Genomic DNA, 14,553 nt, shown 5'->3' with positions numbered 1-14,553 from the left:
AGTTCTTCCCCTACAGGAAGGGACTGGAGGTCTGAACTTGGGTCCTTGCACACTGTAAACAGCTCAGCCCCAAACTGCCCATTATTAAGGTCACAGAAACTAGTGTTTAGTATTTGCTTTGACGCCCTGCTGTCAGTGTCGGTGGGTGTTTCACTATGAGTTTATTGCTGACTAATCACTTCCCTATCGGGCTACACAGAGCATCGATATCATGAGCAGCAGTGGAGTTGTGACCCCTCTCACTAACGTTCCTTGGAGTTTACAGTCTACTAGCACTTGCAAATGCAATATTTCTCAAGAAGCCCTTTGAGTGCCAATGCTAGGGGACTGAAATCATGCAGTCCAGTCTCAAGAGAAGGTTTCCACTCTAAGATGATGGGAAGTGACTGGGTACAACTTGTATTTAGCCTGGGTATTAGGAATGTGCATCCATGCAGCTGTTCTTTGACTCTACTTACTCCTGAGTCAACCATGCTATTCCCCCCTTTGATAATCTTCATGATTTCTTCCTTTCTAGCAAAGTATTTTCTGAATGTGTATATACTTGCTTTGTAGACTCCTTGTGGGAGACCAACCACTAACCTCCCTGTCTTGTAGAGGGTGTGCCGTAGGTCCCACATATTTTTGCCTCAGAAACCTACTCCTAGGTCTTTCTCGGAGCACCCTCTGCAAATTGTTGGAATCTTTAGGTCTCAAAAAAGGATCTCACTGCAAGTATAAAGAATGGCAGGACCCTGCGACCCAACCTCTGTGACCTCCAGCAGTCCCACAGCTAGAATGTTAGCTTGCTATACTTCCTCTGAATAGTTCATTTCATGACCCCACAAAGGATTCACAGAACTGCCAGCTTTGCTACACTTCAGGGCAAACTGCAATGAAAAGAAAGGAGCAGAGGGGGAAAAAAAAATCCACCATTGCACTCATATTCTGGCTTGTCCACAAAGCCTCCTTTAATTTTCTAGTTCCTTTGTCCAGAGAGTTCACAACAGCAAAAGGACTTAATAAGATATACTGAGGTCAAGCTCATTTTACTGCATCTTTACCCAAGAGGATGGTGTGAAGGTCAGAACTTCACAAACACATTAATGTTAATCATCCCTTCCCTCACAATGCAGTCAAAGAGATGCTATTTTCAGACGAGATCGGGCGTGTTCAGGGTGGTATGGCTGTAGACAAGAGGTGCTATTTTCAATTCCTTGTTGGGAAGGAATCCATCAGAGGATGACAATGCTAGCAATTGGTTGAGAATGACTATCATTAAGAAGAAAAAACAGAAAACCTACCCACATAACATTTAAAAAAATGTTAAGTAACCAAATGATAAAAAAATACAAGTTTTGCCTAGCACAGGGCTAATGCCCAGCCTCTTTCTGTTCTGCTAAATTTCTAGACAAAACTGGGCAAACCTGCTAAACCTCAAAGTAAAACAGGCCCACTTGAAAACGTCAAATGAAGAAACATTACATTCTTTGTTGCCTTGCCTCTCTCTCTCAGGCTGCCCACCCAAGGGAGTGCCTATTTCCTGTCCCATTTTCTGTCCTACAATAGGTTGACCTCATTTGGTCAACCCTCTCCGGCTTAGACCCAGGAATCTTCTAGCCACCCGCCAACCCCTACCCTATCCCCCCCGCCATGATTACATAGGCAAACCTGTGGGCCTGGGCTACATTTGGGGAGAAATAAATCTTTGTGGTTGAGGAAGGACTAATATAGCCTCTGGAATTTAGTTAGTGAGCCGTTCTCCTTCCTAACAGAAATTACAACTTGCGTTAGATTTATTAGGATAACTTCCACTCATATTTCCGTTTGCATGACAGGATCTGGGGCAGCTCTGCCAGGAGGGAGCCATCAGGCCACCCTATGTGGGGGCTCTTAGTACTGAGCTCTTTGTGGGCCTCCCAAGGAGACACACACACTAAACCAGGCACGAATGTGTTGCCCTCCTTCCAAATTATACACAGATATGCACAAAGATGTCTGTCACACACAGGAAAGAGAACATCACTTCACATAATTCCTGAATCATGAGCTTGAAAGAAATAAAAATTCCCTGATTTCCCAATGTGGCTCAAGTTATTAAGAACACATACGGGCAGAGAAGCAATTCATTACTTATGTTTGCACATCAGATTGAACAGGATGTTTTCTGATTGTGCATCAGACTGAATAGACCACCATGACTCCATATCCCCACTGCAAACTTCTTTTCCTACAATGCACACTCCAAATCCTGTGCCTTCAGAGGATTCTCCACAGCCTGGTGGTTTGATTCACACCTGCTGACACTCCCCCTATGCTAAGTCTGGTCAAGCACAGTGCCTACTGGGTTCCTTGAATGTGCTGTGCTCTCCTGCCTTAGAGCCCCCACCCCAAATACATATTGCCTGGATCATGCTTATTTTTCCTTCATGTTTAAATCTGAATATCCCTTTCTGTGAGAACTTCCTAGACACCCCTGGCTCCAGATTAAGTTCTGCTTAATAGGTATGTATAATATAAGTATATCTGTATGTAGTATGCTGGTGGTGGTGTACTGGTTCAAGTCCCCAGCCCCCTCCCCCATCTGCAGGTGTCCCTCTTTCTCTCCCACTCCTCTCAATTTCTCTCTATCCTACCAAATAAAAAAAAAAAAGAGAAAAAACATAGCTGGTGAGAGCAATGGCTTTGTAGTGCCAGCACCAAGTCCCTGAGAAAACCTTAGTGGCAAAAAGAGAGAGAGGAGAGAGGGGGAGAGAGAGAGAGAGAGAGACTGACTTCTTTTTGTGTCATTTTTCCTTTCACTTGTTCATTTCTCTGGTTTAGTATTCCTCACAGTTTGGTTTGCCATCTACTGAGAGCCTGTTTTGTTCCTGGCCTGTGTGTTCTGTGGAGATCCCTGCAGCCCTGCCTCTGTAGGTAGCAAATCTTTGGCACCGAAGAGCCTGAGCTGAGCCAGTGCACACCTGCCAGCAATGCTGCCCACAGGCACCCATTCTGTGGAGGGCAGGCTTGTTATGAAGAGCAAAGCCAGACCAGTGTGGAGAAATTTCACAGAAAAAGGGTTGGGTGCCTTTTCAACCTCACCTCATTAGCTGGCCTGGCAAATTTTTATGAAGATAATCATAGTAAATATGGTACGATGGGCCAGGTAGTAGGTCACCCAGTAGAGTACACACATTACCATGCATAACAACCTTGGGTCAAGTTCCTGCAAGGGGGAAGTTTCATGAGCAGTAGAGCAGTGCTACAGATATCTCTCCTTGCCTCTGTCTTTGCTTTTCACCTCCTATCAAAAAGGATTTGGAGGGGGTGGGGTTGGGGAGATAACATAATGGCTATTGCAAACAAGCTTTCATGTTTGACGCACCAAAGACCACAGGTTCAATCCAAGTACCACCATAAACCAGAGCTCAGCAGTGCTCTGGTTAAAAAGAAAACAAACAACAATAACAACAACAGCCGAATGTGCATGCATGAAGCCTTGAAGGTATTCCTGGTGGCAAAAATTAGTTAAATCAAATCAAATCACATGAAAATGTTAACACAGAGGATATAAAACACAGACTAAAACTACTGGACTGGGAGTTGGGTGGTAGCACAGCGAGTTAAGTGCACCTGGCACAAAGCGCAAGGACCAGTGTAAGGATCCCAGTTCAAGCCCTCGGTTCCCCACCTGCAGGGGTGTCACTTCACAGGCAGTGAAGCAGGTCTGCAGGTGTCTATCTTTCTCTCCCCCTCTCTGTCTTCCCCTCCTCTCTCCATTTCACTGTTTTATCCAACGACGACGACATCAATAACAACAACAATAACTACAACAACAATTAAAAAACAAGGGCAACAAAAGGGGAAAAAAAAAACTATTGGATTATCTGAAAAGTCACGATGTATTTTTTTCTATGCAAAAATATGTCACGCATTTTCTGGTAACCCAACCTAATAGAAACTCTGGGGCTGGCAGATAGCTCAGTGGTTAGAGTGTACCACTAACCATGTGAGGCCCATGGGTTTGACCCCTGGCACCCCATGGGAGCACTCCAGACAGCACTAAAGGGAACGCCATGGATTCTGGAGTGAGTGATGGTTGGGTGTCCCTGCCACTCTCAAGTATACTGAAATAAATTAAAGTGGGCTTGAGGGGTTGCTTTGTGGTACTGCACATGTGTGAGGTCTTACATTCATCCCCTATCATTACATTTTTAAAAACCAAACAAACCACAACAATGATAAAACAACAAGGGCAACAAAAGGGGATAAAATGGCCTCCAGGAGCAGTGGACTCATGGTGCAGGCACTGAGCCCCGGCAATAACCCTGGAGGCAAAAAAAAAAAAAGACTAAACAAGTATACAAAAAACAACTTGGTATCCTAGGAGGGTGGCATGGTAGGTAAAGTATTAGATAGATTCTAAAGCATGAGGTTCTGAGTTCAATCCCTATTACTGTATATGCCAGAGTGATAACTCTGTTTCAATCATAATAAATAGATATTAAAACTAGTCTGAAGCAGGAAAAGCATTTTTATTTCATTGCTACCACTCTGAGCTGACTTTTTCAGATAGAAGGGGTTATGGGGGGGAAGACATGACAACACTGAAACTCCCCCCTATAACATGGTGGGGGGACTGGGCTGGATGTGAGTTGTGTGCATGGCAAAGCAGACACCTTCCCAGTGGAGCTATCACACTGACCCTGATTTTATTATATTAATATATACACAGATATTCCCTTTCTTTCTTCCTTTCTCTCTCTCTCTCTCTTCTCTTCTTTCTCCTTTTTACCAGAGCACTGCTCAGCTTTTGCTTATGGTGGTGTGGGGGACTGAATCTGAAAGCTCAGAGCCTCAGCGATGAGAGTCTGTTTGCATAACTATCCATGCTTTTCTTTTTTCTATTATTATTATTATTATTTTGTCTCCAGGGTTATTGCTGGGGCTTGGTGTCCACACTGCAAATCCACTGCTCCTGGAAGCTATTTTTCCCCTTTTTTTGTTGCCCTTGTTGTTTATCGTTGTTGTTGTTATTGTTGTTGCTGCTGTCGTTGTTGGATAGGACAGAGAGAAATGGAGAGAGGAGGGGAATACAGAGAAGGGGAGAGAAAGATAGACACCTGCAGACCTGCTTCACCGCCTGTGAAGCAACTCCCCTGCAGGTGGGGGGGCCGGGGGCTTGAACCGGGATCCTTAAGCCGGTCCTTGTGCTTCGTACCACATGCACTTAACCCGCTGCGCTACTGCCCGACTCCCCCCTGCACAATTCTTTCAATAGTCTCCTGTCTGTGTTTCCAGTGCTTTTACAGCCACGGCTAAAATATGCTAAAGCATTTATTTATAGGATGACTGAAAAGTCTAAGGACAAAGTGCTTGCAGGTCCAGTTCTGCACTCTGTCGGGTCTGCTGGCTTTTACTCATGGTGACTTATTTTCTCATGCTCTGTGGGAAGCTGCCTCTCCTGAGAAAGCACTCATGTCTAAGCCTTGTCTAGGGCTGCTTTGGATATCTGCAATACTATTAGACTGTAAAGGAGCCTACTGAATTTTTTTTTTTTCTCCTTATCCAACATTTTTCTACAGAAAGGATTCCCTATGGATGTAAATCAATGCTGGGAGCACTGACTGCCACACTTACCTGGAAGATCACAAACTGAATTACACCCACTGTGAAGTAAGAATGTGATAAAGATAGCCTACTGAATTTTCTTACAAATAAAATTCTTTTACCAGTTGTTAACTAGGTTGTTAAAATCTATTTGAGAGGGATTTTTATTTGACTTAAAATAATAAGAAATGCAGTGGATGAAGTGCTGGACTCGATCTCAAGCATGATGTCCTGAGTTCCATCCCGCGTACAGAGTGATGCTCTAGCTCTCCTCATCCTCTCTATCATTAATAAAAAAAACTTTGTATATAAAAAAGAATGCAGTGCTTTTTGCAGCTCAGTCCTTAAACCATCCACATCAGCTTTACTATAAACACAAATGGTGAAAGTCACCATGTTTACGTTTTCCAGTTGCATCATGAAAGAGTATTTGAGGAAGAACCCAACAACCACAGAGATGCACAAACCTGTGAGGATCATCAGGGTCACAGTTAGGGAGAAACTGAGTGACTGCTTCTGCTACCTCTTCATTTGATAGAACATCCCAGAGTCCATCAGTGGCTAAGATCAGGACATCATCAGCTCCGTGATCATATTTGGAGAGATCATAGACTCTTACCTGGTGGAACGAACGGGAACACTCCAGGTTAAGACAGTAGGAGCATATTATTTTCCCCTAACAAACTGGCTTCTGATGCCCCTTTCTTTTTTCTTGCCTAGCCTACTGGTTGGTTACATGACAAACTTTGTAGTCAGGGGTAGGCTTTGGAGACTCACTACAAAGACATATGGAGCCCCAAACCCAAACATGAATGAGCTCAAGAGGTTGGGCCTCAGATCACATCAAATCGATGGGGTTTACAGTCAACAATACTTATACCCCTTTCCCATATCTGGGAGCTACTCTCTTCCCTGATCCAGCTTTCTGGTCCTTCCGCCAGCCATGACATCACCTCCCCAGACAATAATTAGGACCCACCTGCATATCAGATTTCAGGCTCAGGCAAAACAAACAAACAAACAAACAAACAAACACTAGTATAGCCATAGGCCCTTTGGAATATAACTAAAATATGCCTACTAGCTATCTACAAAATGGAGGAAACCCCCCCCCCAACACTTCATCTGTACTATTCCAGCCTTTAGGTCCATGATTGGTCAACAATTTGTTTGGCTTTGTATGTTAACTCTCTTGTCAACCACCAGGTTCCAGATGCTAGCATGATGCCGACCAGACTTCCCTGGACACACAACCCCACCAATGTGTCCTGGAGCTCCGCTTCCCCAGGGCCCTTCCCCACTAGGAAAAGAGAAAGACAGGCTGGGAGTATGGATTGACTTACTAACGCCCATGTTCAGTGGGGAAGCAATTACAGAAGCCAGACCTTCTGCATCCCACAATGACCTTGGGTCCATACTCCCAGAGGGTTAAAGAATAGGAAAGCTGTGTGGTCCAGGAGATGGCGTAGTGGATAAAGCACAGGACTCTCAAGCATGAAGTCCTGAGTTCAAACCCTGGCAGCACATGTACCAGAGTGATGTCTGGCTCTCTCCTCCTATCTTTCTGATTAATAAATAAATAAAATCTTTTAAAAAAAAGAATAGGAAAGCGATCAGGGATGGGGAAGGGATACAGAATTCTGATGGTGGGAACTGTGTGAAGATGTACCCCTCTTATCCTATGGTTTAGTCAATGTTTCCTTTTTATAAATAAAAAAATTAAATTAAAAAAAGAAAAGAATAAATAAATACAAAAAAGTCAAACACCCTACAAATAAAAAAAAGAGGTTGCCTCAGTAGCTGACAAGGAAGAAACTGGATGCAAATGTAGTGCTTGAGATATAGTTAGAGTGATGACTTACTTGAAGAGGCTTCCTTCTTTCGAACCTTTTTTTTTTTTCTGCAAACATTTACTAAGGGCCTACTCTGTACCAAGTGCCGTAAGTATAAAGATAAATAGCAGACTTTCCTGATTCTGAGTTCTGTTTTTTGAGACAACAAGGCCAATCTAGGGCCCTTGGTAGCTGCCCTTCTTCTTCTTCTAGCGTTTGCCGTAGCTGCCCTTTATGTAGTGAGGCAAAGTTAAGACACACTTTACTTAAAGTTCTCAATTGGATTATTGTTAAGCTTACTCTGTCTGAGGCCCATGGGGCTGCACCATCTCCTGTAAGGATGGTTGGGGGGGGGGGGGAGAAGTTTGAGGCTTAATCAGGTTCATAGAGATTCAGTCTAGCTTAAATTACAAAGAGCACACACTATATTTGGATTCTCAAAGTGTGTCTTGGCTAACGTTAAGTCTTTCCTCACTTTTACTGAGGATGGAGTGGCTTGGATATTTTTTTTGCCTAAGCTCTTTGAAAAGAAAAAAGAAAGAAAGAAAGAAAACTTAGCAAAATTAATAAGAATTCTTAAAGTTGAGACTTATTTAAATTAGACCGCCATTCTTTGTCCATTCACTCTTCTTTGGTGGGGCTGGAAAAGGAGCTTGAGTCTTCATTGTTATTCCTTATTAACTGAGCAGAACCAGTCCCTAACCACATAACCTCATGACTTTAAGACTACAGGTCAATTTCAACAAGCATCCAGCTCCTTCAACCCCTCTCATTACTCTGTTCTATTTTTCAAAAGTCAGTCTGATTGAAAGCTATAGGCCAAGGAGGTGAGGGAGAGGGAGAAGGAGAGGGAGAGGGAGAAGGAGAGGGAGAGGGAGAGGGGGAGGGGGAGGGGGAGAGGGAGGGAGGGAGAGGACATAGTGAACTTCTATACCCATCATCACATAACCATCATCCTATAGCTCAGATTTAGAGAGAATATATTTCTAACAGGCCTGTGGGCTGTTCTGTCTATGTCTTTCAAAGCCTATGTTTGCCCAAGTCAGGGGAACCATGCTGCCAGGCTGGTTCTGTGGACTAACAGCCTACTCCCTCCCACCTAGCAGCAAACACCAACAAAGTGCCCCACACCTCAGAATCCTCAGAAAATTATCTCAAATGTGAAGCAGCCTGCAGGTGCCAGCCCTCTGTGGCCCGCAAACTAGATGGTACCAATTAGCTAATGGCCCAGTGCACAGACCTTGCTCAGGGGTATACTGGGCTGGCTTTCAGCATCTTTTCAAAAGATATGTTCACTTAAGAGTAAGTTTACATTCTAGAGAAGGCACTTCACCTTGTGAGGCCAAATTAAAGAAAACAAGTGGGGCTTCAAGTTGACAACAGACCAGGAAATACCGTCAGAATTCTGTCCTCGGGCCACTGAACTCAAGTGTTTCAATTTTCTCTCTATAGAAGCAACCAAATCTTCTTTATTTTCTGTTGTTACTGGGTGCAGGGGTTCTCAAATATTAATGTACACTGCACTTGGCTGGGAATCCTGCTAAACTGCAGTTCGTGTGAATGTGTGTGTATGTGTCTAAGTGCATTTTAATTTTTTCCTAGATATTTTCTTTATTAAAATGAGAGGAACAAAAAAAAAAAAATGCCACCTGAGGGGCTGGGTCTGCTTTCACTCAGACTGACTTTCAGAAAATATAACAGAGAAAGACCAGACCACTGCTGTGCTCTGGCAGTGCTGGGAATTAAACGTAGGACCTTGAAACCTCATGCATGAATGCCTTTTAAATAACCATTATGTTATCTACCCAGCTTATGCCTGTACTTCTAACTTGCTCATACTGCAGGTTTACTGGCCATATGTTGAATAGCAAGACCATAGAGGATTCCTACTGGATTGGGTTAATGAATGAGGAAATCAGGGGTCAGTACCACCAGTGATACCTATGTAAAATATTTCTAGAGTAGGTTATAGAGAGGCTAGAGAGAGGATAGCAGGGCTGGGGAGACAACGTAATGGTTATGCAAACAGACTCTCGTGCCTGATGCTTTGAGGTCCCAGGTTCAATCCCCAGTCCCATATAGGCCAGAAATGAGCAGTGCTCTGGTCTTCTCTCTGTGTCTTTCTCTGTATCAGTCAATAAATTAAAATAAAAAAATATATATTTAAAAAAAGAAAAAGAGAGAGGATAGCAAATGTCACTTCTGTGTTAATGAATTTTAACACCTGGATCACTGTGTTATTACTTCCAGTATGTAATGTCTTTGCTTAACAGAGACTTCTAGTTTTGTTTTTTAATTGGTGGTATATTATAATCAATTCAGAGATCATCTGAACTTCACAGTAAAGAAAATGTTAAGAAAAGATGAAGAGGAGGTATCAGGTGGCCCAATCTCTAAAAATTTTTTTATTATTTTTACTTATTGGATAGAAACAGGCAGAAATTGAGAGGAAGGGGAGATAGAGAGGGAGCGAGACAGAGAGACACCTGCAACACTGCTTCACCACTCGTGAAGCTTTCCCCCTGCAGGTGGGGACTGGGGGCTTGAACCTAGGTCCTTGCACATTGTAACATATGCGCTCAACCAGGTATGCCACAACCCATCCCCTCAGGTGGCCCATTCTTATGTATGTAGTTTAATAGGAAATTCTATCTGCCTTGTGAGTCTTCCTAAAAGAGAGGTCCCTAAAGACTATAGAGGGTCTTCAGAAAAATTAAAGTGGTCTAGCAGTTCCACTGCTAACTATCTACTGAACATAAATACACCAGTTCAAGGGCCCAGGGATATAGTTCAACACAGGATCCTATGTATGAAGGTCTGGGTTCAATTCCTGGCACCAAAATAAACAAACAGCTGAACTCTAACTCAAAAAGATCTATTTGCTTCTCTGTGTTCATTATAGTATTAGTCACAATAGGTACAAAGTGGAAACAAACTGAGTACATATAAATCAGTCAGTGGAAAAGGGATATGTGGTAAATATATAGAATGGATTATTAGCAGTAGAAAGAAAGGAAGGAAGGAAAAGAAAGAGAAAGAAACCTTACCATTTTCAAAGTACATAGGATTTGAGGGCATTATGTTAGATGTAATAATTTAGAATGAGACACACAAATATCAGATGATTTACTCAATTATGTAAAGTACAGAAACAAAATGAATATGACAAATCTGAAATGAAACCAAACCAAAGGCTTGCACTGTGACAGCAGAACTACGGTTGCCAGCAGTGGCTAGAGGCAGGAGGTGGCAGGATTCCCTGGATGGAGGCTTGCTGGAGCTGTGGTGGCAGTGTGCTGTGCTGTCATTCAGAGAGGTGGATGGCTGTACTGCTGACACTAACATTACTTCAATAAGAACATTATTTAAATGTATTAAAGAAATAGGAATAATAGCAAGAGTTTCCTAGGTCTGAAGATGCCATCCCCATCATTTTAGAATCTGTGTGCTGGTTAGTGGTGCTTTCTGCTAACCCCAAAAAGGTGGAGATTTGAGTTGTCTGAGCACATGCTGTCCTGTTCACTACACAAAAGAAAATCTGGCCAACAGAATAGGTACATGCTGATCAAGAGAAACGTGTCAGAAGATGCTCCTCTTCAATTCCATCAATACATCAAATTCTCTCTTAATTCCACTATTCACATTTCTATGCATAGCTCTTGACTGATGTTTTGTTAGCCAACATGAACATCCTGTTCAATACATTCTCAGAGCAGTTTTTATGTAAATAATAAAAAGCAAGTCACAACCCTATTCCCTGAGGCACTCCCCAATTAAGATCCTGTTAGGTTTTTACCACTACCCTTTTGTTTCCTGCCCTTTAGCCAATTTCCAAAGGGCTTTGCCAACTTTCCACTTGAGTCTTATACATTAACCTGTGAAGCAAAACATTCTGTGAGAGACACCCCACCGCACACTCATCCTCCCCAGTGGCAAGGGCTTCAAAGGCTTCCAGCGGGCTCTGGAGTCCTGAGCTCTCCTCCCTGAAGCTGTTGTTGGTTCTTCTCAATCAGACCACACTCACCTCCCCAAAGTTCCTGGCTCAATTCCTTAAGCAGCTTCTTAATGTTCCAAGAAGCCTAGCATCTAATTAATGGATTCAGAGGCTCCTTAACAGAACTGAGACCTCAAGAAGACTGTCTGCCAGCTCAGGGGCCGTGGGATGGGGTGTGCACTACAGAAACACCTTTGTCTGAAGGTGAGCTGAAGAAGGTGGAGCTGCTCCTCACAGTCCCACCTGCCAGGAAGAGCGAGGCCACAGGAATCCATAAGAATAATGCAGGGTGACAGGGCAGGGCCTGCCTCACTCCATGTGGCCTCTCGGAGCCTTCAGTATGTGTTTATTGAACATTTATTACATGTCAGCCACATTTCCAAGCACTGGGGGTGCAATTGTGAATAAAAGTGACCAAGTCCTCAAAACGTCTACAGTTAATGTAGTAAGATGGAGACAGAAATAAATTACAATGAGAGAAGATGACAGATCTCTGAAGAAAAATCAGGCTGGGGAAAGAGAGTTCCAAGAGAGTCATTTTAGAAGATGTGGTTACGGCAGCCCTCTCCAGGAAGGCATCAGCTGTACAGAGAGCTAATTCAACCTATGATTTCCATAGGTCCCTTCTGACACTTCACTTCCTTTCTTTGGGGACAGTAACTCTTCTGGGTTAGGAATATGCAGACCAGCAGTCCGGAGGTGGTGCAGTAGATGAAGCCTCAGACGCTCAAGCATGAGGTCCAGAGTTCGACCCCCAGCACTGCATGTGCCAGAGTGATGCTCTGGTTAACCCCTCCACCCCCATAAATAAATAAACAAATTTTGAGAGCTTGTTTGGAGGTTCTATCAGGGGAGCGCAGCTACTCCTGTACCCTCAACCTAAGACCCGTCTGTCTCTGTTCGGGGGAAGGCCTTCCTCTTTGACCCAGTGCACAGTTTCGGGAGGGACACACATGGAGCGGTGAGGGAGGAAGGGGACACCCGCCTAGCTAGCCAGATCAACAGAATTAATCCTGGCAGTCAGTGGGGTGACAGATGTTGCAGCTGAAAGGGGTGTGATGTCACCTGCTGCTGTCAAAGCAACAGTGAGAAGGACCAAGAAGCAACTCCTGTCCTTTTCCTTGGCCTTCTGCACTCACAACCCTTTCTCAGCTACTGATACAATGGTTAAACCATGTGTATTGGTCTGGAGTCACCTGCCCTTCTCTTTTTCTTAAGCTTTAATGTGTTTAAGAATTACTGAGGGGTAGTCGGGCTGTAGCGCAGCGGGTTAAGCGCAGGTGGCGCAAAGCACAAGGACCGGCATAAGGATCCCGGTTGGAACCCCGGCTCCCCACCTGCAGGGGAGTCGCTTCACAAGTGGTGAAGCAGGTCTGCAGGTGTCTATCTTTCTCTCCTCCTCTCTGTCTTCCCCTCCTCTCTCCATTTCTCTCTGTCCTATCCAACAACGACAACAATAATAATAACTACAACAATAAAACAATAAGGGCAACAAAAGGGAATAAATAAATAAAATAAATATTTAAAAAAAAAAATTACTGAGGATGTGGGTAGTGGCACTCCTGGTAGAGCACATGCTACCACGTACAAGGACCTGGGCTCAAGCCCTGGTCACCACCTGCAGGAGGGAAGCTTCATTAGTGGTAGAGCAGTGCTTCAGGTGTTTCTTTTATTTACTTATTATTATTATTATTATGTCCAGGCTTATTGTTGGGGCTCAGTGCCTGCATTATGAATCCACTGCTCCTGCAACCATTTTTATTTATTTATTTATTTATTTATTATTTTTGATAGGAAAGAGAGAAATTGAAATGGGGGAGATACAGAGGGAGAGAGAAAGGTAAATACCTGCTTCACCACTTGTGAAGCAACCCCCTTGCAGGTGGGGAGCAGGGGACTCAAACCGGGATCCTTGCATGGGTCCTTGCACTTTGTACTATGTGTGTATAACCTGGTGCTCCATCACCTGACCCCCAGGCATTTCTCTTTCTCCCTCCCTCTCTCTCTCACCATCAGTAATTTTTAAAAAATATATATTTGGATAGAGAAATCAGGAGCAAGAAGGAAGATAGAAAGGGAGAAAGAGTAGAACCCAGTCTACTGGGAGACGGCTCAGTGGATAAAGCATTAGACTCTCAAGCATGAGATCCTGAGTTCAATCCCTGGGAGCACATGTACCAGAGTTATGCCTGGTTCTTTCTCTCTCTTCTTATCTTTCTCATAAATAAGTAAATAAATCTTTAAGAGATCCTAAAGATCCCAGTTTAAGCCCCCACCTATAGGGGAGTCGATTCACAAGTTATGAGGCAGGTATGCAGGTGTTTTTCTCTCCCTTCTCTGTCTTTTTCTCCTCTTTCCATTTCTCTCTGTCCTATCTAACAATGACAACATCAATAACAACAACAATAATAACTACAACAGTAAAATAACAAAGGCAACAAAAGGGAAAATAAATAAATAAATAAATATTTTAAAAATTTACTGCCTAATTAAGAGTAAGAAGGGCTATCTTAAAAAAAAATTACACATTATGGAAAAGATTTGAGCCCAGACCATGATATTATTTCAACAAAATCCAGATAATTCTGCAAGTTGGACAATCTCACCTGGAAACACTGCTGTGGACAGGAAGTTCCTTTGGGGTCATGGTCTAAACTGCCCTAGTTGTTTCCTGTCCTTTGAAGAACACAGAGTGTATGGCTTAGAAGACAATAAATAACCAAAGTAAGCATTTCATTGTCTGGGGATTTACCCTTATCCTGCTTACAAGAACACTCACTGTTGGTCACCTTATCCTGATTCAACTCCTGAAGGATCCCCCACCCCCACCCCACTTTGCATTTCTTCTGTGGGCTTAGCAGGATCATTCATAGCATAGATCACAGCAGATCTACTGAAGACTAGGATAAGTGGGAAGAAGTGCATGAGAAAACATACATGTGACACTGGATATCCAGAAGACTGCCTAATCTCACAGTGACTCAACAGATTTAGTTTGAAATTCATGACACACCCAAGCAATCACCACAATGTGCTGACATTTAACAGAAGTAGCAAGCTCTCCTTTCTCCCTGTCCTGTAAGGAGCAGCTAGCAAACAAAAATATTCTGTGTTGGGGAGGGAGTAGGAAGGCATCCAGAGATGCACAAAAACCTT

The 14,553-nt window shown here is 43.4% G+C and overlaps 1 protein-coding gene across 2 annotated transcripts in view; it reads right to left on the bottom strand.

Annotated features, from left to right (window-relative positions):
- The window catches only part of PPM1H (protein phosphatase, Mg2+/Mn2+ dependent 1H), a 320,464-nt gene that overhangs the window by 27,811 nt on the left and 278,100 nt on the right, over positions 1-14,553 (bottom strand). For both annotated transcript variants that reach the window (XM_007516868.3, XM_060195008.1), the window contains exon 9: positions 6,039-6,190. In XM_007516868.3, coding sequence (XP_007516930.1) covers positions 6,039-6,190 — 152 coding nt within the window. The remainder of the gene's footprint in view (positions 1-6,038; positions 6,191-14,553) is intronic.

The sequence above is a fragment of the Erinaceus europaeus genome, chromosome 7 (genome assembly GCF_950295315.1).
Source record: "Erinaceus europaeus chromosome 7, mEriEur2.1, whole genome shotgun sequence".
NCBI lineage: Eukaryota > Metazoa > Chordata > Mammalia > Eulipotyphla > Erinaceidae > Erinaceus > Erinaceus europaeus.
The sequence above is the reverse complement of the archived record's forward strand: the minus strand, read 5'-3'. Positions and strand labels throughout refer to the sequence as shown.